Consider the following 25,001-nt stretch of genomic DNA (forward strand, 5'->3'; position numbering starts at 1 on the left):
CACACACACAACGTTACCACCCACCTGACCAACAACACACCTGTACACACACACACCGTTACCACCCACCTGACCAACAACACACCTGTACACACACACCTGCACACACACATGTACACACACACATGAGAACCGATGAAGCATGTTTTTTGGGCGGTGCTGTGAACTATGAATTATGAACCTGTGATTCTGTTTGTATGATTTATTTTTTCCTCTTTGTGCATTTTGTGGGGTACTTATAAGCAACCGTGCTAAGTGTGAATATATGAGTATATATATATATAAGTGCCACCACTGAGCTGTGCAATGCCATCATGTCGACCGGCATTATATTACCATGATGGGATGGGATGTAAACGAAGACATTTATGAATTATTACTACTGTATCATCTTTATGACCATGATTATTCTCATAATCGGTAAAGGAAAATGTATTGTTTGCCGTTGCATTTTTTTTATTTCAAGATTTTTATTTTCTTTTTTAATAAAGGCTAAATAAACAAACGCTTATGTTTTTGTTTAAAAATAAATGATAGGGCCTGTTCCTTAACCCTCACCCTGCTTTTACTGTTATCTGAAGTCAAAAAATGTTAATTTTGTAACGCTACAAGATACATAATAGGATCCTTTAGCGAGATTTAAACATCTAATAAAACCTTTACTTTATTCATGACAATCATTAATCATTAAAATACATTTGCCTATAAGAAAGTGTTAAGCACAGTAAGGTGCGGGGTCAATGCAGCTGAAGTTGGCCATGTTGAGTTGTAGTTCTTTTGAGTTGTAGTTCTTTATGACCCCTGGTGGCCACGCCCCTTCAACTGGGCCTCCAGAGTGGTGATCCATTGGACTCTGCTGTATGGTCTCTGTTTACATCAGGACAGTCGTCTGACAGACAAGGACACAAGAAAAATACTTAGAAAGTCACTTCTAGGCAACCAGATATGTTGGTTAATGTTATTGTGGACAAAACATCTGGGTCCACAAGATATCCACTCTGACTTAGTTGGATGACTTGAGGTTAGATAATCCCTTCTGATTGACCTAATTCATCATCATGCTAGGCAGAGTGCGAAATATACAATGACAATCGGGGGGGTCAAATTCTCTAGGGCGTGCATCGACCCCCCCCCGACCTGTTGTTTTTAAATCTATTGGGGGGTCCTAGTCTTAATTAGGGGGGTCAACCCCCCCCCCCCCCCCCCCCCCGTAATTCGCCCCCTGATGTTAGGGACCCTGAAATGTCTTACTCGGTGAGGCAGGTGATGGTTCGGTCACGCTGGTACCAGGGGGAGTCGAGGTCTGTTTGCCCATCTCTCTGTGGAGATGTCTGTTCAGTCTCCGGCTAAAACGGTGCCACCTGGACAGGACAACGATCAATCACTGACTACAATCGATCACTGACTGACTGATTGGATCATTGATGGTGATCATGACTCATTACTGATGGATCATTTGCTATGGAAAAATGTGTTACATTCGAAACAAATGCTAAATATAAGTATCTGACCAGTGGTCTCAAGACTTCTAAACCCTACAGTGTGTATGTGCGTGTGTGTATTTATTGTATATCGCCTTATCATACAAATGAGGGTGTAAATAGACAGTGGATATGACACAAACTGTTCAAAGGATAGTTGTTAGTGCCTGGTCACCTGTCCTGCACGTCGTTATTCTTGTTAACCCTCTCTGCTTCCTCCCTCTTCTCCTCCATCCATCTCTCCAGCAGATCATCCTTCTCTCTCCAGGCCCCTCCTAGCGCCTCCTTCAGCTCCCTCTGCTCCACCCGCAGCACCGCCAGCTCTTTGGCCTGGACCTCCACCGTGAACTCGCTATCTGACAGGTTAGCCTGCAAGGCGTTAGCACGTTTCGCCAGGGTAAGAGCCTCTTTGCGATAGCGAGACACTCTGAAAGAACGTCAGGAAACCGTTATTGTGAATTCTTTATTTAAAATACTGGAACCGTTGGAAACAGTGGCGTAACTATAGGGAGTGCAAGGAGTGCAGCTGCACTAGGGCCCGTGGCAAAAGGGGGCCCGTCCTCGATCTCACAGTAAAAGTGAGACAACCTGACCGGGCCCCTTAAGGCAATCTGACCAGGCCCCTTGCACCGCTGTTATACCGAAACTTGAGGATCACATATGATCCACTCTTATCAATTCGCAAACATTTCTCAATTATGGTGTCAGTTATTCATAATTATGAGCTATCACTTGCCCAATAAACATTTTAAAAACAGTCAGTGTTAACAACAGCAAATAATTAATTTTTCCTCATTTGCCTTTTGCTGAATGAAACAAATGTCGTTTTTATTAAGTAATATTGCCCTCGAAAAATAGCAAGGATGTCTGGGTAATATTGTTGTCAAAGATTCCCGCCCACCCACACACGATTGTTCCCATCCAGTTGTTGGAATACCACAGACAGTTGTTGGGATACTACAGTTGTGTTGCATTAGCGTTTTGAAGCGAATTAGGCTACCCCATGCCATACCCTTTAACATAAAAGTGGCTCCAGAAAGCGGCAGGAACGAAAAGAGCAAGATGTAAGGGTGGCAAAGCTGTCAAAACTATCCTCATTTGGATTGTGGCGAAGCGTGTTGAAGAGGACGCTACGTCTGACCCCCAGCCCGGCAACAGCAATGAGTGTGAAACTCAGCCACCAGGGTAGGCTAATAATTACATAACATTTACTGTCTGGTGTATGCAGTTGACATGGCTATTAAACGTCATAAAAATGCACATATAGGCCTAGGCTACCAGGCAGCGGCCAGGTTAGATATAGTAAACTATGTGCAGGATGTAGTCGGAAAATAGCTAAAGCTAGATAGACTAAATGTAAACTAGCATATCTAACGAACATAAAATCAAATATTCACCATCGAAGTGACTGTTTTTTTTTACTAGTACCCAGATAGCACACATGACAGATCGAAACGTCATTCATAACGTCGAATAAGCCTCGGTAAATGATCAGATTTTCTTCTCATCTCTGTGCTCTATTTCAAACGTCGCAGATACGTCGGCTCACGACTGACTGTTCCATTATGCTCATTCTGTGTTGTAGCAAGCATAATCTAGAGCCAGAGACTCGCGAGTCAGAGCCGTTCACTTTTGAAAACCGTAATCTATCTTCACATAGAAGGAGCAGTCGTTACCCTTAATTGTACATCATGAGTAGCCTAAATTTCCTTGCGCATCGCTAAACTGAAAACTCAATAATTTCGCCTGACGATAGGTCGGTACGGGGCCCGTTGGTGAGATCTGCACTCGGGCCCGCCAAGTCCTTGTTACGCCGCTGGTTGGAAATGAGTACACAAGACATTTCAGCTGAATTGACTTTAGTACAAAATCAATGTAACAAAAGTCAAAAGGTATGGGTTAAAAGTAGAGTCCAGTAAACTCTGCTCACTCACTGTGATTGCCAGTACAGGATTTCAGCCTCTTTCAGGTACAAGACGGTCGTCAGATCAGACACCGTCTGGGAAAGCTGAGGATGGAGAGGGACAGAGGGAGGAAAATTGTAAAATGAGGGTGAGGAGGAGAAAACTGTTCTGGGATCAGGACAAGTACATCCAACTCTAAACCAAACATGGCAGAAAAAAATAAAAGGGAATGGATGACTAGTCCATATTTGCAAGGTTACAACTAAAATATCTGATGGAAACTGAGCACCGTGATCATCAAACTCACCTTTTCTTTCAAATGCTCGCTCTCTTTTAGCTGATGTTGTACTCGTCTGGCGCATGCGTCTGTTTGTCCGACATCATCCTTGCAGCTATGGAAATCTAGATTAGATATCAAACCTACATGGTAGATGAGACTTCGTGCCTCCCGAATTGTTTTGTAATTCACTGCATAAAGACGCAAAGACCCCAAAAGTTAACTTATAGTAGCTGTAGGCCTATACCTGTCATTCCAGAATTCCTCTTGTAATTCAAGCCGCTCCGCAAGACAGGACACTGATGATGGACACAGTTTGAATCATGCAGAATACACTAACAAGTTTGAGTTAGAGTTAATAGTTTAGGCTTCTTACGTTCGTTGAATGTACCGGCGAAAGGATCTTTTTGAGAACAGTCTCTTTGAAACAGTCTAGCTCGCACGTGACTCTTCCACGAATCCATGGCTTCTTGAGTTTGTTATTACTTAGTTTGATTGTTGTCTTGTTCCACAGTTTGAAGTCGCTTCAAATATTTACCCGATGCTTTGCCTGCATTGCATTAAGGTGCCACCCAGCGATTGACTGCAATACGTAAACAATAAATGGCCCGCTTCTCAGAAGCGTTGCCTGTGTGACACAGGGTTCCCAAGCTCCGGGCGATTGACTCACTTTGTTTTAGGTGTTCTTCCGCACCCTGTTCCAGCTAGTAAACTGATGAAACTGCCAATTAGTTAGTACACATTTACACATAGTTTTTCTACTTCAAAGTTGTCCTATCGAAACATTTCACATGTATTTATATTAACTTAATTACATGGTAAACTATCAGACTCGCAGGTGTATTTAACACATTCTAAACATTGTCATTGTATGACTTTATGGGGTGTGTTTTGGCTGATTAAAACGCAGCGGGTGCGTTTCATATTCAGAGCTGTTTATATTTTACTGCTGCTGTCTGTTCTGCTCTGAGACGCCAGATGACGCTTAGGATGAAAAATCTCGCGTACATCAAACTGAACAGTTATTTCATTTTATTACAGGGATCATGAAACTGGATGGATTTCATCTCATCAGTATACCCATACACATTTCAACCATAACATTCAGGTGACTGTGACACATGAAAATAAATAGCATTTAAAAATTATGTCCACACACATCAGTTTTTCTGAACTTTCCCATTGATGAAATAAATACTAAAAGCAATGTTTTACAGGTCTAAATCCAACATTTACAAAACCACACACACATTGTATATGAAAAACATTGCCTTTAACTTTTGTTGGTTAAGACAACCTTTTTAATAATTTACCTGACTACGGACTTACATATACTGACTTTGTTGTGATTACAGGCTTAGCTCACATTAAAACATACAATAATTATGCTTCTTTTCTACAGTTGTAGTGGTTAGTTACACCCTATACAACAGACTTGAACACATGCAAAAATCTAACATTTGGTAAGACAAGGCAACACAATTTAAGTTTTTCATATACTGTATTGTCAAAGTTACCATCATGATAAGGGACAACATTTTTTCAGTCAACTGAATAAATAGCTTTTATTTTACATGGAATGAATAAACGTCTAAAGTCAACAACACCAAAACAAATAACTTAAAATAGACTGTTTCTACGCTTAAGTTACAAATAAATAACTTCTCAGCACATGCCTCCCCTTTCGGAATAGGGAAATGGTGCAGTGTCGGCACACGAAAAAACGTAATTATCTTTTCACTGGAAGGTGTGGAATCTCGGAGCAGTGGCCCGCCTGTTCCTCGGGGGGATGGGGGGGGTGGGGAGGGGGACTTATGTCACCATGTATTCCTGGCGCTTATTGAGTCGCACCTGACACAAGGACACAGCCCCAACCGCCACATAGATGGCGGCCGCGATGAAGCAGTTGATGCCGACCTGGTTGTAGAGTCCGTAGACAGTCTGTGGAGGGTTCTTGCTGTGGAGAAACAGGTCAGGAGAAAAACAGTTAGAGAACAGAAAAACTTTGAGCCGAAAATATTCGATTGCAACCTCCCGGATACCAATGGATAGGTAAGGCCATCGAGCCTGAATGCAATCAAACCATCTCACTTCTCTGAGAAGGGTCCAACTGCAGACCTCTCCTCAGGCCCCTCTCATCCAGGTGTAGCTGCAGGCAGTCATACATGCAGATCAGACACACAATCACAGCCTGGGGTCCGAGGAGAGAGGTCCGGTCTGAGGCAAGCAATACCTTGGCATCCTGGATGTTGCAATCTGATAATTTTTGCCCTTTTTTTTGGCTTTGAATTATTGCGCCTAGAATTCTTTTGGCTTCTATTTTTTTTCGCCAAGAATTCTTTTGCCTAGAATTTTCTTTTTTAATTTTGGGGATCTGAATTTTATTGTTCGAATTCAAGCAACCTGCATATCTGAAACTTGAAATTTTGGATTAGATTTATTTATTTTTTACACTGAAATAAATTCATATTCTATTTTAAAGCGGTGAATTCAAAACCAACAAATTCGGTGGTGTTAAAATGTCAATATTAAGTATTGAATGCCTTTTAAAATTCAAAACATGTCACTGATTTGCTTCCATAGGTTACTCCATGGTCATTTGCCTAGCTGGAACATCTGCCATACAGGTGTACCTTCTGTCGTATTGACAGGACTGGCAATAGCTCTCCATCATCCCATCACTTACTCGTTGCGTATGTCTTCCTCGGTGAAAGGAACATCCTCGATCAGCACGGCTGATTTCGCGCTGAAGAAGATCCCCAACATTAACTACAGTAACGGGGAACAGAAGATCCAGTAATAAGTAGGGCTCATTCACACTTTAAATAGATAGAGACGTTTAATGGACTAAATATTTGAGGACTTCCATGCATCGTATTGACAGGTTGGTAACATTCATTTCATGGTGGATGTCAATCCATGTATTATTGATGTTTTTATCATAACACGATGTGCATTCAGTTATAAAGACTACTTTACCAGTACCTAATCTCTGCCACATAAAAGGTGAATAGCTTATTAATTAGTTACTGGACTAATAACACCGGCCGGGCCTGCAAGATGTTCCAGACCATCTGCCCGGTAGAGATGCTAGCTAAATACCTCGGTAGCATCATCATAGCGGGTGCTAATCCTTACCAGCATAATTACTCCCCAAATGCTGATGACTATCCCACATGCGGCCATTTTTGGACCACAGAATAAAAGCGACGGCATTGCTCTTGTTGTTATTTTTTATCCGATTGAAATGTCTGATTCTCTCGATTAAAATTGCTTCTATCGAAGTACGGGTGTCTTCCTAGCCTACAGCTCCATCAGCTGACAGTTCACCAACACCTCGGCAATTTCCGTACAGTTCGGTAGTTTTCGTCCTCTGCAAGGAGACGACCAATGAAAATGTCAAAACTAAGCCCTGCCTCTTCCTCCCACACTGGGCCAATGGCATTGAACTCAACGTTGCGCGTCATTTTCCTTTATTCTTGTAGTTTTACTCCCCACGCAATTTTTATTTATTTATATCGGTTATTTGACTAAATGCATTTATAAGTTTTTTTTTTGCGTTCACCAGTTAACTTAAATACTCAAAGTCCAGTAGTAAGTTTTGCCACGTCTATCGTCTTGAATGCTTTTAAACGCATAGACTTGCAATTGACCATGGTGGCTATTGTGGCTTAGCTACATGCTAGCTATCTGCCTTAATAGGTTGTTGTTGCTGTTTTATGGTAAATTAGCAAGCGTTTACACCAGACAGTGCAAAGTATACACAACATATCTATTAGACAGCCGCACGATATGACTTCTGCCTCAACCAAGGTAAGCCCTCAACCTAATGAGAATCGCGTAGTTAGATGTGCAAAGCGGTCCAGCGCCCTTTAGACCAGTGGATGAATTGAATACGTGCCCATCTAATTTGTTTATGTTGATGGGCGTTACAGGTGGGAGAGATATTCTCTGCAGCGGGAGCCGCCTTCACGAAGCTGGGAGAACTAACCCTGCAGCTACACCCCGTGTCAGACTCAAGTCCCGCTGGGTGAGACGTCATGTCGGAAAGAGAATCTAAGATATTTAAACAAGGGCAGTAGTAGCTTATTGCCGACTATGTTTTGGGGGTTGTTGATTCAACAGTTTCCGATGTCCTCTCCTCTTTATCCATATTCACCTCTCCACCCCCAGAGCCAAATGGACAGAGACCGAGATCGACATGTTGCGGTCGGCCGTGAGGCGCTTCGGTGATGACCTCAACAACATCAGCTCTGTTATCAAGGAGCGCACAGTGTAAGGACCCTACCCACCCTTCACCACAACACCCACATCTCCATAGTCTTCTACTTCCCCAAAGAATTACTGATTATCAACACACATTTGTTGATGGTTAGAAAACGATCCTCTTTAAAAGAACTATGTTGCCAGAATATATAGCATACAGCTAGTATGTTATGTGTTTGTGAATAAGACGTTATATGCAATTAGAAGTGCTCAATATGTCCACTTAGTCAGAAATCTCAAGATCTTGTGATCTTATGGTATGCTAACTATCCCCCCCCCCCCCCCCCCCCCCACACACACACACACACACACACACACACACACACACACACACACACACAGGGCCCAGATAAAGACCACAGTGAAGAGGAAGATTTATGAAGACAGCAGGGTACCCCTCTCTTCCGACTCCCCCAAAAAACCCACGAAGAAGACCACCGTCACCATAGCAGCGGCACCTGCTCCCGTGGCCCCCACAGCGATCGCCGTGCCGACCTCGCAGGTTGTCGTGACGACGGGTCTTCAGAGCCCCTCTTCTTCACAGCCGGCCATTAAAAAACAGAAAACTGCAGGTATGATCCTCACTATCAAACAGCAACACACACCCGACTGGGAAAGGAACATCTTACTGTTGTAACCCATCACACATACCCTTTGTATTTTATGAGTGTTATAAAACAAATGTGTGACTTGCAAATGTTTTTCTCTTGTTCGGTGTGTGTGTGCGGGGTTGTGTACGTGTGTCTAGATGTGACGCTCAGCGCTCTTAATGACTCGGACGTAAACAGTGATCTAGTGGACATCGAAGGGCTTGGCGACGGCTCCACCGCCAAGAAGCTCAACTTTGATCAAGGTGAATAACAGATCTGGAGTCAGCAGCAGGATGTTTGTGTGACTATTTTATATTTTCTATATTTAAATTGTACTCTGAATGCTGTTCTGTACCCTGCTGCTGTTGCAAATGGCACTGCGGGACAAATAAAGGATTATCTTATCTTAGAGGGAGAACCTGCTCACACATCCTGAGTTTAGTTTAGCCATTGCTTATGAAAAATGATGGGCCAAACTCATCAAAGTAAGCTGAGAGGGGCATATATGCTTACCCTATGCTTACTCTCTACACAAATTAATTATTGATTTGTATTATTATTTTATTTTTTACAGAGAGCCTCAATCTGGATTCTAGTCTCATCATGAACTCCAGTGACCTGCCTCTTCTTTCACGCTGACCTTTGACCTCGCTGCATTTATTCCAGAGCGATCGCAACCCTGCTTTCCACCCAAACACAGCAGACTACAGCTACTGACTTGTAGAGAATTTTATTTACATATTTTGGAGACAGATTTTTTAACAGATGGCTTTTTTTCCCCTCCATAAGCTCTTGGTGCAACATTACATTTTTGTTTAATTATAAAAAAAAAATTGAATCAGCTAATTATGAATATAGACGATCTCTAGTCAAACTTTAGTAAATAAAGAGATTAAAGGCCCTTGGTCTCTTTGTGTTTGTGTGAAGGTTGGACTGTTTTCCCTCCTGGGTCGTAAAAGTCTTGATTTACAAGACTACAATTATATGAATGTAAAATATTACTTTTCTGAAATGCCATTGGTCAGAAACCGTCAGTAAAAAGTCACAGTAAGGGACACTTTTCATATGATACACCTATTTTTATTTGAATTTTTTCATATACAATATATAATATTTAGATGTTTAAAAGGTATACATTGTTTCCACTAAAAATGAGACATATATAGCGTCAACTATACAGGCATGAGATACTCAGAGGGAATGAATGAATATAGTATTTTATTTATCTCTCTTTTACAGTTCCATAAAAATACATCTCTTTTTGTTTCGAGACTTTTGTCGAAAAGCTATTTACAGTTTGAAGATACTTGTCTGAATGTTCTGGTAGATGTGCTTTTCAGTTCCCTTTCGCACCTCACTCTCCTTTCGCGCCACAAACTCACTAATATATCCTATACTTTCTCTTTCCTGTTCCTCCTTTCTCTATTGGTTGCCAGCTGGGAAACCAGGAAGTGTGGCCTCAATAACACTGACATGTTTTTGGAAGAAGAAAAACAAGTCACATTCAATATTGTGGCCAGTCAAATGTTTTCACGTGATATTTGAAAGAATAACAGGAAAAACTATGGAAAAGAAAATATTATAAATGACAATGCAGGTCAAGCGTGCCTGACTGAACACAACATTCTGTGGATGGTTGGAATAGAGACGGCCCTCATTCACTAACTACAACCGGTCTTCTTACTCCCATCTCTTGGCTCTTATCTCCTCGGTCACTTCCTAGTTCCTTTTCTTAGGTCGTCTCCTAGTTCTATCTCCTGGACAGTGCTCTTCCTCTACGACAGCACACCTGCACCCTGCTGAAGGCAGGAGAGGCCTGGAAGTCAACCACAACAAACCTCAGCAGAACTTGATCGCATCTCTATTTGGCTTCAGATCATCTCCAACGCCAATGTTTGTGTTGTGTTCCTCTGGAGGTTAACCGCTACAAGGAGGGTTTAGGGACATCCACAACCACCTAATGTCAATGCCTTATAAAAGCAAAGCGTAACTCACAGATCGATGTAAGGCTAACTTCACATGGACGGGGATCAGATATGAGGTTAAGATCATTGTCTACTGATGTTGACTGTGTTGACTCTACAAACAGGCGCTCTCCATACTTACGAAAGAGTAAGCAATACATGTGTCTGAATTAAAGCTACAGCCCATGAATGTCTGTATGACAACTTAAAATAAATCACTTGGGTTTGGCAACATATGTGGGTAGATCCCATCTAAATCCGGGTCTGAATATTTCCTGGAGAGAAATGGAACTCTGACAATGTTCACAGTGAACATCACAACAATGGATATATTTATACGCTCACAGTAATTAATAAGCTACTCTTCCCCCCATGTTGTTTTGTTTATAACAACAACTTATAGGGATACAAAAAAAAAACATACACTTTATTTACATTCAAAACTGACTGATTGTCACTAGAAATAGGGAACATGAATTCATCAAACCCCTCCAGGAATTACTCTGATCCGAGTACAGATCTATCCTCTTTTCAGTTACAGGAAAGCTAGACATTATAACCAGTTTCAAAATTAAGAAACAACCAAACAAAACAAACAAGCAATCGCAACGTCTTAAATTCGGGATATGAACCCATTCATGTAACAGCAATAGTGATTAATAATATGAAACAAATACTGTGCAAAAATCATTAAATTGGAAGTTCAACATCCAGAAAATATTTTGGATTCTTTTTTTTGGGGCCGTTTCTGAACTTACCCAAATTATAATTAATTAATATTACATAGTCACACTACTGTGATTGACGTTTAGTTTTTTTTTCTCGAATAAGACACTTCTCTTAAGCAGCTTATATAGACTTTGTACATCATTCACAAGTTGAAGGTCTGAAAGGAACAAGGACAGCTTGTCTAAAACCACCCCATAGGTAACAGACAAAACACATATGATGCTCTATAATTCCTTAAACACAAATGTATTTCATAAAATCTACAGAAGTCCTGAGAGTGAACAACCATGACAAGTTACAGAAAACAAAGGATGTTTAGATGTAATCTGTGGGTAGATTCTAGGTGTCTCTCCTTCCTGCATCTCTCTTCTGAAGTACCCATACAGGAGTAAGGGTACACAACACTACCAGGAGGACCAAAATCCTAATTTCTGGTCTTCAGGTCTGACAACATCAGTTCTCCACAGAACACATAAACACACACACGTTCACACATTCGCACACACACACACCCACACACACATGCACCATCGTCAAAATGCAGTGACACACTTGGAGCTTCCCTGGTGCGGCTGAAACTGACGTCAGTCAGGAGGGAGACCACACACGTGGACCAACAGTTCAGTCAGAGACAGTAACACCAGGGGAGCCTGTATGGTCCCCAGCGGCGTGTCCAGACATTTTTGATAGGGGTGGCACAAGGGGTGGCCCGCCTCTGACTGGGCATATAGCCAATCATATTTTAAGATATTGGGGTGGCCAATCAGATTTCAAGGGTGGCCCGTGCCACCCTAGGCCACTCCCTGAACACGCCACTGGTGGTCCCCTTAGAAGAGCTTCACCCAGGGGATTAAAACACATGATCCACAACCCAACCCTTTAACTCCGCCCCCTATGCGCTTCTGGAGATCTGAGAGAAGATCCGATTGGAGCACCCCCAACATGGGAACGGCTAACCTTCTTTCCGATTGGCTGATTTGAAATGCTGCCACACGGCTACTCACACCCGTCAAAAGTGATTGGATCTTGAAAAACCGAGTAGGTGGACCGATGGACAAGATCTCTAGGTGGAGCTTCTAGGGGTTGGTTTAGGACGTGGACATATTAACATTTAGTCATTTAGCAGACGCTCTTATCCAGAGCTCTTATACATATCTGCTGTACAACCCCGCAGGGGGTTAAGATAATTAAGCGCCCTAGCAACCAGTGGGACTCACGTCTGGGTATCTTATTAATGCACTGTACACATATAAACACTAGGAGGCACCCTCAGCAGGCAGCCCAAGGTTAGTGGGTCTTCGTGTCTGGCGTCTGAAAGGTAACTTCTGGACAAAATGGAAGAACACTCACTGATATACTCCATCAGTGGTACACCTCTGGATGTTAAGAGCAACGATATGGAGAGAACTCGATGACTCGATGTGGAGAATAGAACCTCAGCTCTCTGACAGAGGCTGGTGTCTCTGGTGTGCTTGTGGCAGGGCGACAGCTTCAGCCCAGGATGGAGTACGTGAAAGATCTCACAGTGCGTCCGTGACCTCACTTCCTGCGAGAGGTTCAGATCTCGCAGTGCATCCATGACCACACTTCCTGCGTTGTTTTGTGTAACACTGCAGGTGTGAGCTGCAGGTGTGTGTACAACAACCCCACATGCCGGCGACAAGGAAGTGCGTTTGTCCAGAAGTTACTTGAACGCTAGCGGTTTGTTATTCCCGTCATCTCCTTGACAACGCTACACAACTCCTCCCTGCTTCCTGGCGAGGTGTGTCAGAGGAAGCCCTCTGATTGGGCGAAGCGTAGCTGTGTGTTTCTCTGTACAACTTCTACAATACGTCTTGATTACAACTCAAGATCTGATTGGCTCGGGCGATGCAAAATCAGATTTGTTCCCCCGAGAGCTCTTGATAAATCGAGCGCAAAAGGAAAACGCGATGTGCACCAACTCTGGATGGAACCCAGAGTTCTGATTGTCTGGTTTCCGCTTCCTGTCGGTGGAATTTCACAGAACCCTGGGTTCTGATAGGCTTACTGGGGTTGCGTCCAATATGGACTTGGGAATCTGGAAGGTTGGTTGAGAGGGATGAGTGGCCCTGATTGGCTGGAGTACCGGGCCTGTGGACCGTGATAGGCTGGTTGACTAGATGCCCGGATGGTGGGGGGTGAAGGAAGGGGGCGGGGACAGGGCCAGGGGGCTTTCCTGAGTGGTCGCACACACGGACACGCCCCCAGAAGGAGAGTCTGATGCCTGAGAAACACTAGTTGAGGAAATTACAAAGAGGAGAGGAAGAGAGGAAGAGAGAGAAGGAGAGGAGAGGAAAGAGAAGGAGAGGAGGAGAGAGAAGGTGAGGAGAGGAGAGAGAAGGAGAGGAGGAGAGTAGAGAGAAGGAGAGGAGAGAGAAGGAGAGGAGAGGAGGAGAGAGAAATAGAGAGGAGAGGAAAGGAGAGGAGGAAAGGACAGAAGGAGAGGAGAGGAGGAGAGAGAAGGAGAGAGGAGAGAGAAGGAGAGGAGAGAGAAGGAGAGAGAGACGTTAACAGAAAACTCTCCATGGGTGCTCATCGTGCATGTGTGTTTGTGTGTGTGTGTATGTGTGTTCTTTACGTAAACCTCACCTGACTGTGTAACTGGTGCTGTGAGTGGGGTCTGTCACCCCGGCAATAAACAGTTTCTTGGGCGGGCCATCAGACTCCACCCCTCCTGTGGAACCAAGTTGGACCAGATGATATACCAAACACAAACATACCTACAAATACACACACGCACACATGCACACACAACCACTACATACCTTTCCTCTTCAAGGGTGTCAGTGCAGGCCATCTCACAGTGGAACTCTGTGGCCTAGGATCAAGAGACAAGGTTTGAGTGCGTAATATTGGAATATAGGAGTTCAAGCAAAACGGCTCAACATTGCCGCTCCAAACAAGCAACACTGCGGAGGTAAACATCTACTCTGGTGTACCTGAACCTCCTCGTTGGACTGGGGGAGGAGTTAGGCGTGACGCCACTGTCCTGCAAATGGAAGCCCTGGGAGGAACAGATGAAAAAAAAATGTTTTAACATCCTCCATCTTCTACTCTCACCCTCTTTTCCAGCGGGTGTTGCATAGCAACGGTGTGGGCGGACTCACCCCTGCGTGGTTGTGCCAATGACTGACAGGTGGGAGGTGTGTCAGGTTGGAAGCACTGCAGAAAAGATAGACCATTAAGTTTCTGCATTCAGGGAGTCAGATGGCTGAGCGGTGAGGGAATCGGCCTAGTAAACAGAAGGTTGCCAGTTTGATTCCTGGCTGTGCTGAATGACGTTGTGTCCTTGGGCAAGACACTTCACCCTACTTGCCTCGGGGGGGAATGTCCCTGTATTTACTATGAGTCGCTCTGGATAAGAGCGTCTGCTAAATGACTAAATGTAAATGTAGAGTGCGTCCGAGTGTGTGTGTGTGTCTTACCTCAGTCTCTGCAGACTTCCCCTGAGTGTCATCTCCATGTTCTCCTAAAACAAATCAGGAGTTTAGGTGTGCGTCTTACACACACACACACACACACACACACACGTGACTCGTGATTCTGCCCCAGTAGGGACAGAATATTCCTACATGCTCTCCACCTTACCTGCCTTTTGAGGTCTGGTCTCTCGCTGCCCAATGAGAACGGAGAGAGGGGAGTGGCCTACAGGAAGAGAAGTTAATGTATTTTCTGCCTGACTATATCTACACAGAAGAACACAAATACCAGTTAAAGTGTCAACAAACAGAACTGAGTAAACCACACACACACACACAGGAGAGTAGAGGACAAATAATGCCCCGACACAGAGCAACACACTCTCTCTCTCTCTCTCTCTCTCTCTCTCTCTCTTTCTCTCACTCTCTCACTCTCTCTCTTTCTCTCTCTCTCTTTCTCTCTCTCTCTCTCTCTCTCTCTCTCTCTTTCTCTCACTCTCTCTCTTTCTCTCTCTGTCACTCTTACTCTCACTCTCTCACTCTCTCTCTTTCTCTCTTTCTCTCTCTGTCACTCTCTCTCTCTCTCTCTCTCTTTCTCTCATTCTCTCACTCTCTCTCTTTCTCTCTCTGTCACTCTTACTCTCTCACTCTCTCACTCTCTCTCTCTCACCCCAGAAGGGCAGCTGGGGTTGACTGACACACTGCTCCGTCGATACCGGGCTGAACTTGTTGGACTAAACACTGTCATGCCATCACTGTGGTATGGAAACAGATACCAATGAGACAAACGACAGCGACATTTACAAAGCCGCCACAATTCAAGTTTAAAATACAACTTGTCTGTTGAGGCGGATCTCGTACTTACCTGACACTAGTGATCATGGGGGCGCTGTTCGATCTACGAAGAGCCCCGCTCCCAGCAGCTGCGCCGGCGCACTGGTCCACTTCCATTCGTTCCATTTCTATGATCCTCGGCCCCCGGGAGAGCAGCGTGGGTAGCGGCCCTCTAAGCTGTCAGAGCAGGCGTCAGGCTTGACTCTAGCCCGGTGAAAGCCCGACCAGCAGGCCTCACTTCCAACCTACAGTTGCGAAACCAGAGCCGCTGACAGCGGGAAATATAACCGCTGCCGTTTGTTCTATAGCATTTTTGATAGATGAAACCAGACTTTGGAGACCTATTGCAAACCTTTCAAACAAATTACTTGCTACGTAATGCCAACCTTTCGTGGTTTGACTTAAGTACTTTCCGTGAAACGCAAATCCTGTTGCCGTAAAATACAAATCCCCCCCAGAGACTGTAAACTCAGTTTTGATGGAATCTAAGCGATACTTTTGGGGTACATTAGGTTATGAGCCCCTGCAAGTGACGTGACTTTTTAGGATTAGCAAAATGGCTAACAATCTAGCCTTACAATAAAAGCGCATAGTACTGTACAAAGTCGTCTTTCGCAGTTCGCATACTTCATTTAAGTTGGCCGCTGAGTCCCCCTCAAAACCAGCAGAATCTTCGAACATTTGGGGCGTTCATCGGAATATAACTAATTGAAAGATTTTTTACTACATAGTCCTTCAACAAATAGAGAGGTAGTTCTCTGCTGTGATTATAGTGCCTCGTACAGGCCACATGAAATATTACAGATAAGTGTATTGCAACATTGTTTGGTAGTAAGACTCCACTGGCAGAAATGTCCAAATTAAGTCGAAGAAATAATAGCATTTATTTGATTACACTTTGCCGTATGACTAAAGTTTTTCCAGGCTTTACGTTGGTGCGTAGGCCTATTTTAAAATGTGTGTGAGGGAGACAGAATATGTGAGAGGTTTATGAAGATGTTATGTGTGCATGACTGTACCGTAATAACTCGCAAAGGGACTTTTAGACACCTTCAACACTCAAGATCGACAATTCGGTTACTCTATAACTTTATTGGAGAGTACAATTTTATAACAACAACAACTGTATTTACTCAATTAATCTCAATCAAATCAATTAAAGTGCAACATCTGCCATACAAAGCATAGACATCCAAGAAAACACACATGTACATCAATAACTTCTGAGTAAACGGCTTTCATGCTCGCGCACCACCCCCCAGAAACAAAACACCCTCAAAACATAATCCTGGACGACTTCGATTCACTCTCCGCGTGCACCTGCCTTTCCTTCTTCTTCTCCTCCTCCTCCACTTCCACCACCTCCTCCTCCCCGACCCCTTCTCTCTTCAGTATCCTCAGAGGCCACAGGGTGGCGCTGCGGTGGTGGCGGTTGGTGCAGTCCGCGGGCCAGCAGCAGGGGCCTCCCTGGTCCCCAGTCAGGAAGTAGAGTAGAGCGTTGAGCCAGGCGTTGCAGGCGGCCAGCGGCCTGGTCACCTTGTAGCAGATGGAGATCATCTTCATGGTGTTGCATCCCCCCACCTGACCCCGCCGCAGTAGCAGGAAGAGAGTCCGGGTCACGTGGAACGGCAGGAAGCACAGGGCGAACAGGAAGGTGATGGTCATGATGGTTTTGATGGACTTGCGACGCCTGCGTATGTAGTGGAAGTGTTGAGAGCTGGAGATGGAGACGGAGGTTCTCTCTCGGGCCCCCTCTACGTCTCCTCCGCCTGCTCCGCCGTCTCCTCCTCCTTCCTCCCGGCCCTCCCGTGAGCCGGGAGCGGAGCTCAGCGTCCGAAAGATCGTCCTGACCACCCGGGAGTAGCACCAGGCGATGATGACGAAAGGCACGAAGAACCCCAGGAGGTGCAGCGTGATACCGTACGGGACGTAGTCGGCAAAGTCCTTATCGACGGCGTCGTCCCAGCAGTTGACGTAAGCCTTATTTAAACCCTCCCCGCCCCCTCCTCCGCCGCCTTCCTCCTTAAACCCGCTGCGGTTCTCCCCTCGACCGGGCGTCCCCCCCCCAGCCTCCCAGCCTCCCCCTCTCACCACCAACCCCGTCTGGGCAAACCTGAAGATGGGGCAGGTGAGGATGAACACCATGATCCAGACCAGAGCGCAGGTCCCCTTCACGGCCCTCTTGCTCTCGAGGGTGATGGTCCTCATGGGGTGGCAGATGCCCAGGTAGCGGTGCACAGAGATGCAGGTGAGGAAGAAAATGGAGCAGTACAGGTTGAAGTAGAACAGGAAGCGGACCAGGCGACACATGAAGTCCCCGAACACCCAGTTGTCTTTCATCATGTAGCTGGCCACCAGGAAGGGCAGGGAGAGGCCGTACATCAGATCCGTGGTTGCCAGGTTCACCATGTAGATCAGAGAGGTGTTCCATCGCCGGGAACCTCCGTTGCCACGCTGACAGTCGCCGCGGCGCCGACAGGAGCGCAGCAGCACCACGGAGTTGAGGGTCAGGCTGAAGAGGAAGGTGAGAGAGTAGCAGACGGGGAGGAAGACGTACTTGTAGGACTCGTCGATGCTGCAGGAGGTGGGGGAGGATGGGGGATAGGGGGAGGTGTAGTTAGGATTGCCTGGCCCTGCTGGGCCCAGCGGTGTGGCCTGGCTTATCGTCATGCTCGGTGGATGTTTTCCCTTCTTGCGTAACGAGTCATGTTCCTCTGTCATCACACCCTACTCCGGGGGGAGATTGTTCCTGCTGGCTTATGTTCCAATCATCGTGTCATCTGAGTTCGGGGAGGGTCTGAGTTGGAGATGAGGGTCCTGTTCGGGAGACAAAACAGGTTTTTCAGTTGGGAAACACTGCTGGGGAATGTGCTGTTTTTTGCTGATCAACAGTAATTTTCGGTCTGCTTGCCATTTAATCAGTAACAGAATTTTCCGGAAACTCTCCCATTCATTCATGTTCCATCTGCTGTGTTAGTGATCCACTTCTTCGACCATAGATCAACCTTTCTGTGAAACTCACCCAACGTGAAGCATCTCTGCTACAGTACATTTACTGTGCTAATAGTTTTTCCATTCTATAGGCTACCGTGTATCGTGAACTAACATGTATGCATGTGTGCGTCTGTGCATGCATGCATGCTCGTGTGAGTCACCAAATGTCATAAATTAAAGCTAAACCCGTTGGAAAATAACAGGTATGTTTATGCGCAAGATCATCCTAGAAACGTTTGCGTTCTGCGTCTCCATCTCCAGTTTCGTCTCCCCCAGGTGTGGGGGTCTTCAGGCAAGACACCCCTTATTCAGTCCCCACAGACAACACTGTGTCAGATCAACAGACAGGGTCTCTTACCTCTTGTGTCGGGTGATGGGTGTATTTCTAGAGCGCCGGGTGTTGCTGCTAAAAGTGTCCTGAACCTGGGTCCCAGAGCACCCTTTCTCTGACCTTCACTGCCTCTGTAAATAATTTATATCCATTCATTCAGACAGAACTGCAGAACGGAAACCCAATACAACCTGGTGCAGTCGCACTGACTTGGGTAAACTACATCTTGGAACAGATTAATCGAATTTGAGATCATTTTGCATGCGTATCGTGTGATATTTTGTCAGCCGTAGACTGAAGGATATTGGAAAAGTACTCATCTTTCCTATCTGTGTGCATATCACAGTCAAGGCTGTCTATTATTATATTGTAACAAAATAAATGATTTTATTCTGACTACTTTAATTTAGCTAAACTTGACTTAACCTGTGCACATTTGTAAACATTTTGATGAAATACAAAACCACTTACCCGATTCTCTGGTAATAAAAGGCTGTTTTCCTTTGTCGTATGCAGAAATCCTGATGTTCGTATGACATTAAACAGTCATTTTATCCCCTCTCGCAACAAAGCAGAACTACCGTTTGTGAAACATGCAATAACTTCTCTTTTAGTCACTGCCTCACAATATGTATCTTTTTACTGTCTCTCTTCTTGGCGTCTCTCCCTGCTGATGTTGAATTATTCCTTCACTGTTGTTCAACCTTCACTCTCCCTGTTTGTCTTGATCCTCTGTTATTGACCCTTCATTCATTAGTGCTGAGCAAGTCAGCGAAGGTACACTTTTGTATGGACTCCCTCTCTCCCCTTCTCGCTCTCTCTCTCTCTCTCTCACACACACACACACACACACCTCCTACAGTCCTAATAACACACACGGAAGGCGGGCGACATGCCGTACAGTACCCATTTACAGTTTATTAAATCCTAAATTAGTAATACAAAGTCAATACTGAAAAAAACAATACTTTAGAGATAAAAAAAATGAAAATGGCCTTTAAATTCAAGACAATAGGAAAGGGACTCGTGTCTATGGCTATCAATCCTTCGATCTAGGCTTATGCCTTTTTCATACGCGTGAACGGCTGAGACCTCGCTGAAATGGAACGGCTGCTAAGTAAGGCACAGGACATCATAGGAAGTAGCAGGTAGTTCCTACGAAAATGGCAGTTATGGTCGTAAACCCCCGCTAGTATCATAGGTGGGTAATAACAGGTACAAACATGTCAAGATCATTATATCAAAGGTTAACAACTGATACTAACTACTGTACCACACCACAAGTGGACCAGTCCCTGTCAGTGGCAGAATCAAGGCTTCCCTTCCTTGAATTGACATAAAATATTTGTTGGACATTCACCCCGAATTCCAATCCCTTAGCTTGTGTGTATTACATTGTTAACACACTATGAGTGGACTATTCCCTTATACACTTAAACACAATAAAACATGGTGACAAAGTAGCATCCCTTATTTGTTTGTAGGTAATACAAAGCAAAGCTGGGTGGTGTTTATAGAAGTGCTTTCACTTAGCGATGGACTTCTCCCAGGGCTTTCTGCTCCTTGGAAGGTGTCAGACTAATCAGAACAGATGTTAAGCATCCGTCTAATATCAAAACATCCGTCTAATACGACTCCATATTGTTAAGTGCGTGAGTACAAATAAACATACTGTACGTCCTGTTGCAATACATTTGATAACGATGCAACTAATAAAGGATCAGATAGACTATCCATATTCTTTACGATATAGATATCTTGACGTAATCCTGTGTAATCCTTCCCAACGTATCATTGTTCACACTTCGGAGTGTTTGTTCCAACAGTCGCTAAGAGATTCAAACGGACTTCCCTGCGAACGAGCGCGTCGACCCCCAGAGATCCCAGAGCGCTCTCCTGCTGCTCTGTCTAACGTCCTGTGTCCGTCAGCATTCATGCGTCAACATCCTGTCCTGATGTCACATCCTGTTTGCGAGTGTTACGTCAGATCCTGTACATCCATGAGCATGGCGTCCTGTTTGGTCCTTAGCTGGTCCCTCTCCAGCAGGTGGCACACCAGTTCTGAGCTCAGGTCTGGGGGAAGGTGGGGGGGGGGGGCATGGGGGTAACAGTACAGGTATCAGTATAGATGCCAATGAGGGACTCAGCAAGACAACAATTAGCTGAGGAACACATTTACATTTAGTCATTTTAGCAGACGCTCTTATCCAGAGCGACTTACAGTAAGTACAGGGACATTCCCTGTACCATGTGTAAGATGTGAAGAGTGGGTAAAGAGAAAAGGAGAGAGAGAGAGTGTGTTTGCATCTCTGTGCGTGTGTGTGTATTTTCAGCCCCATCACACGTACTAGCATATCCAACTCAACACGGATGTTACGGGATCACGACTTTAGCGTGACGTTAACGACCGCAGTGTGACGCCTGGCGAAGCCACAGCTGTGGTTGAACTGAGGAGTCAGATGGCAGAGCGGTGAGGGAGTCGGACTAGTAATCAGAAGGTTGCCGGATCGATTCCCCGCCGTGCCAAATGACGTTGTGTCCTTGGGCAAGGCACTTCACCCTACTTGCCTCGGGGGAAATGTCCCTGTACTTACTGTAAGTCGCTCTGGATAAGAGCGTCTGCTAAATGACTAAATGTAATGAACTGAGGAGAGTGGACTGACCCTGTACATCCTGGCTGAGGGACACCCTGAGGGAGTGCAGGTGCTGGAGAGAGCAGAGCCGGAGGTCACGGAGGTCCAGGTGCGTCCTCCTGGTCGCAGTGGTACAGCTGGCGAGATGCTGACACACACACACACAATGTGGGAGTCAGATGGCTGAGCGGTGAGGGAATTGGGCTAGTAATCAGAAGGTTACCAGTTCGATTCCCGGCCATGCCAAATTATGTTTTGTCCTTGGGCACGGCACTTCACCCTACTTGCCTCGGGGGGAATGTCCCTGTACTTACTGTAAGTCTCTCTGGATAAGAGCGTCTGTTAAATGACTAAATGTAAATGTTGCATGCAGGTAGACCCGGCAACACACGAAATCGTAGATTGAGGCGCAATGCAGAAATACTGCCATCGTCTGACAGCAACAGTCTCTGCCTTCTTATTTGACGCCTCCCACTCATGTCTATCCAACAGTCTGTCATCTCTCTGTCTTTCTCCTTCTTTCCTTACTCGTTATTCTCTAATTGTCCTTGTCTCCCATCTCTGTAAACACTTCTCTTTCATCCTATCACCTACCTCCTTCTCTTTCTGTTCTGCCCACAGCTTGTCCCGTAGCGCCCTCAGTGCAACCTTCACTTCCTGCTTCAGACCAGAAGGGTGGTAGCCTTTGCTACTTGCTCCTGTAGAGCCCTGGAAAACAGGAAATGAACACGAAGTAAACATGAAGCAAACAGGAAGTAAATAGGAAGTAAACAGGAGACACGACAAAGGGATGGGGCAACATGGGTATGTGTTAAATGTTTAACTAACAAGGCCATACAAGGACTGTGGAATTTGGGCAGGATACATTGTGTTACAGCATAGTGAGTGATTGGTATTGTAGATTTTTTGAATGGGTTTATTTTAGTTAAACTATCCAGGGGCGAAGAACACTCACCTCTTTCCCAGTTCCTGCCTCCTCTTCATCGCTTTCACTATTGTTGATATAGCACAGCTGTAGGTTTTTATGATGGGTAAACCTGTGCAAAGAATCAGGTATGAAGACAATAAAGGGGAGTCAGATGGCTGAGCGGTTAGGCAATCGGGCTATTAATCAGAAGGTTGCTGGATCGATTCCTGGCTGTGCCAAATGACGATGTGTCCTTGGGCAAGACACTTCACTCTACTTGCCTCAAGGGGAATGTCCCTGTACTTACTGTAAGTCGCTCTGGATAAGCGCGTCTGCTAAATGAGTAAATATAAATGTAATAAATCACGCCACAGTAATGATAGAAGCGACCGGCAAAAGAAGAAATGTACCCATGGCCGCCTACCGAGAAGTGATCACAGTGACCCGACAGCTTCTAGGCTCCACCTCGTCCTCCCCGCTCTGCCTCCTCGCGCCCCCCTGCCTCCTCGCGCCCCCCTGCCTCTCGTCCGTACTCCCCTCCGATCCCGTCAGCAGCTCCGACCCGCTCGCGCTCTAAGAAGAGAAGAAAACATAACTCCTGAAGGAGGGTTGGAAGGATGGAAAGAAGGATGGCTATAGGGAACACGTGGCGGTGAGGGGGAGAGGACTTTGCAGTCCTGTTCTGGAGACAACGTCAGGTCTCGCGGAACATTCCAGAGAGGTGTTTTGCTCATGCTGTCATCTGGTACCAGACATGTTGTAAATAACTAGAGATTCGCTGACAGAGGCCCACAACGAGAGATTATGACGTTGTCTGAAAGATGTGTAAAACGGAAATCTACAAATAGAGAATATGTCAGGATTGTTTGGGCCTGGGGAGGAGGGTTTAGTTGGGGAAGGCATCCCTTTTAGCAAGCGCGAAGTGTTCAAGGACGTTAACCAGATTCGGTAATCCGTAAGGGCTGCCTGACTGCCAAAGACTCACTCCTGTTTCCTATGAGGACGGAAGGTAGCTGCCCTAAATGAACTTCCCCAGGCTTCTGGATTGCATCAAGAGCATCCTCGGGACCTACCCCAGCGCAGACCCACAATCTGCGCACAGACCAGCTCTGCATACCCACGACCTGACAACCCGCTGTCCACTACAACCCGAAGCTTCGCTGGATGGTTCGACCGTTGTCGTTTGTGTGACTCGTTGGAGCGTGAGGTTCTGCTCTGGATGTCACGAGTCTGACTGAAGAGGGTCCTGTCCTGGACGCTGCCTCCTCCTCTCTCTCCCCCCCAGCACCAGAACGCTTCCTCTTACAGTGTGAGAGGAGTGCAAACAAGCAAAAGAAAACAATTCAGACAACTGAGACCCAACCGTAAATACCCCTTCCCCACACACACATCCCCTCCTTCACAGTTGAACCCTGACCTTTGCCCTTTCCCTCCTCTCCTCCTCTTGTTTCTCCAGCTCAGCGATCCTCAGGCTCAGGTCCTCCCAGTGCATTATGGGTAGGTCCTGGTCCTGTTCGTCACACTCAGAAGTCTTGCGACGCAGCGTCCCTCCTTCCTCTTCCTCACCGGACTGTCCCGTGTCATCGCTCTCCTTCTCCTCTGCCAGCTCCTTCTCAGTCTCCCCCTCCATCTCTCACTCTGGGGACCAATGTTGAAAATGTAGTTGAAGAAGACATGCTATCATGTTTGGTTAAGAAAAGTTATTCAGCGATGGGAAATGCTACATAAATGTTTAATGTCAATGCAGGTTTTCTTTACAAGGTGTTTGAGTATGTGAAGCTGTGATACATTAGGCTTATACAATAATAAGCAGGTTGTATTTATTTTGTTCTGCTGGAATTCCTGAGGCTACGCCACAGTTTGAGACTGAGATTAGAAACTTGGATGTTATTTCAAGACTTGCAGCAAGACAACTGATCTCGAATTTCTTGTCAAGCAGCCGCCTTGCTCTGGAAGTAGAGTGAAGGTCGAACTACAAGGTATCTCCAATGTTTAATATCCGTATCACACAAGCATCGATTATATGTTGTTTACAAGTTAGATGTAAGGGGGGCGGATGACTTCAAGGGTACTTACCTATTCCAAACCATGCACAGCTCCCGACATTGCGTTTTTTCGCTTTCTGTGTTCTAGGTGCTGTTGATTCGCGGTCCACCCGCGGTGAATCCTACTTAAAGTCTATTAACATTTGATTAAACTCTTCCTATAAAGTTGAGGAAACACCCTGCCGTTTCCAGAAGGCTACCCCTTCCCTTTAATCCATCCCCCTCTTCCTAAACGCGTTCCCACAGCTTTTTAACCTCGGTTTCGGCGTAATGAAATGAAGAAAAAAACGTATGTGACCGCTGAATCAAGAGCGTCTAGTCCATGGTACGCCACCTCTACAACTTTCCAGCTTCAGTTTCTGTCTGACTGTGATTACATTAGACTTTTTATTATAAATAAATAATAGTGTGGTATTTCCAACAGGAAACATGTACAGAATGAACACAGGAAAGGGTTAAGAATGTAGACGACTCCTAGGTGTCCTATTTCACAATTTTTGGAGATGACGGTTGATGCATTGGGACTTCCATGGCCAGATGGGAGAATCCTTTAGACTGACAAAGAAATGCTGTGACAGTTTGGCAGGGCAGCACTTGGGGAGAAAC

General features: G+C 45.3%; 6 protein-coding genes across 9 annotated transcripts; 1 reads left to right on the forward strand and 5 right to left on the reverse strand.

Annotated features, from left to right (window-relative positions):
• Window positions 1-41: 41 nt before the first annotated feature.
• si:ch1073-143l10.2 (uncharacterized protein LOC565165 homolog) lies at window positions 42-4,341 on the reverse strand. Of its 2 annotated transcripts, XM_047013744.1 has the most exons (7): window positions 4,039-4,341; window positions 3,910-3,961; window positions 3,693-3,777; window positions 3,416-3,489; window positions 1,657-1,908; window positions 1,252-1,361; window positions 42-889 (listed from the first exon to the last, which is right to left on the reverse strand). In XM_047013744.1, exons 1-7 carry the CDS (start codon window positions 4,124-4,126, stop codon window positions 819-821), a joined length of 732 nt encoding a protein of 243 aa, XP_046869700.1. In that variant the 5' UTR covers window positions 4,127-4,341; the 3' UTR covers window positions 42-818. The 2 variants fall into 2 exon arrangements, with proteins under 2 accessions (XP_046869700.1, XP_046869701.1); XM_047013745.1 differs by having other exon boundaries at window positions 3,693-3,787; window positions 3,910-4,131.
• A 342-nt stretch (window positions 4,342-4,683) lies between these two features.
• On the reverse strand, window positions 4,684-7,019 carry LOC124462167 (ribonuclease kappa-B). The gene is made up of 3 exons (XM_047013751.1): window positions 6,801-7,019; window positions 6,349-6,431; window positions 4,684-5,619 (listed from the first exon to the last, which is right to left on the reverse strand). Exons 1-3 carry the CDS (start codon window positions 6,876-6,878, stop codon window positions 5,475-5,477), a joined length of 306 nt encoding a protein of 101 aa, XP_046869707.1. The 5' UTR covers window positions 6,879-7,019; the 3' UTR covers window positions 4,684-5,474.
• Window positions 7,020-7,104: 85 nt separating this feature from the next.
• On the forward strand, window positions 7,105-9,419 carry cunh17orf49 (chromosome unknown C17orf49 homolog). Its single transcript, XM_047013750.1, has 6 exons — window positions 7,105-7,475; window positions 7,598-7,692; window positions 7,836-7,937; window positions 8,271-8,500; window positions 8,677-8,781; window positions 9,093-9,419. Exons 1-6 carry the CDS (start codon window positions 7,455-7,457, stop codon window positions 9,155-9,157), a joined length of 618 nt encoding a protein of 205 aa, XP_046869706.1. The 5' UTR covers window positions 7,105-7,454; the 3' UTR covers window positions 9,158-9,419.
• A 300-nt stretch (window positions 9,420-9,719) lies between these two features.
• On the reverse strand, window positions 9,720-16,261 carry LOC124462165 (P2R1A-PPP2R2A-interacting phosphatase regulator 1). 3 transcript variants are annotated; one of them, XM_047013747.1, is made up of 10 exons: window positions 16,113-16,261; window positions 15,517-15,662; window positions 15,322-15,406; window positions 14,821-14,877; window positions 14,658-14,701; window positions 14,340-14,394; window positions 14,172-14,236; window positions 13,998-14,050; window positions 13,822-13,906; window positions 9,720-13,466 (listed from the first exon to the last, which is right to left on the reverse strand). In XM_047013747.1, the coding sequence occupies exons 1-10, from the start codon at window positions 16,164-16,166 to the stop codon at window positions 13,349-13,351; spliced, it is 762 nt and encodes a 253-aa protein (XP_046869703.1). In that variant the 5' UTR covers window positions 16,167-16,261; the 3' UTR covers window positions 9,720-13,348. The 3 variants fall into 3 exon arrangements, with proteins under 3 accessions (XP_046869703.1, XP_046869704.1, XP_046869705.1); XM_047013748.1 differs by having other exon boundaries at window positions 15,517-15,753; window positions 16,113-16,204; XM_047013749.1 differs by having other exon boundaries at window positions 15,517-15,730; window positions 16,113-16,190.
• A 325-nt stretch (window positions 16,262-16,586) lies between these two features.
• Window positions 16,587-19,637, reverse strand: LOC124462175 (P2Y purinoceptor 3). The gene is made up of 3 exons (XM_047013765.1): window positions 19,282-19,637; window positions 18,838-18,941; window positions 16,587-18,302 (listed from the first exon to the last, which is right to left on the reverse strand). Exon 3 carries the CDS (start codon window positions 18,204-18,206, stop codon window positions 16,761-16,763), a length of 1,446 nt encoding a protein of 481 aa, XP_046869721.1. The 5' UTR covers window positions 18,207-18,302; window positions 18,838-18,941; window positions 19,282-19,637; the 3' UTR covers window positions 16,587-16,760.
• A 72-nt stretch (window positions 19,638-19,709) lies between these two features.
• Window positions 19,710-24,861, reverse strand: im:7136398 (schwannomin-interacting protein 1). Its single transcript, XM_047013764.1, has 7 exons — window positions 24,427-24,861; window positions 23,768-23,988; window positions 22,775-22,923; window positions 22,399-22,480; window positions 22,038-22,151; window positions 21,474-21,591; window positions 19,710-20,883 (listed from the first exon to the last, which is right to left on the reverse strand). Exons 2-7 carry the CDS (start codon window positions 23,978-23,980, stop codon window positions 20,789-20,791), a joined length of 771 nt encoding a protein of 256 aa, XP_046869720.1. The 5' UTR covers window positions 23,981-23,988; window positions 24,427-24,861; the 3' UTR covers window positions 19,710-20,788.
• Between the last annotated feature and the right edge of the window lie 140 nt (window positions 24,862-25,001).

The sequence above is a fragment of the Hypomesus transpacificus genome, unplaced genomic scaffold (assembly GCF_021917145.1).
Source record: "Hypomesus transpacificus isolate Combined female unplaced genomic scaffold, fHypTra1 scaffold_201, whole genome shotgun sequence".
NCBI classification, from domain to species: domain Eukaryota; kingdom Metazoa; phylum Chordata; class Actinopteri; order Osmeriformes; family Osmeridae; genus Hypomesus; species Hypomesus transpacificus.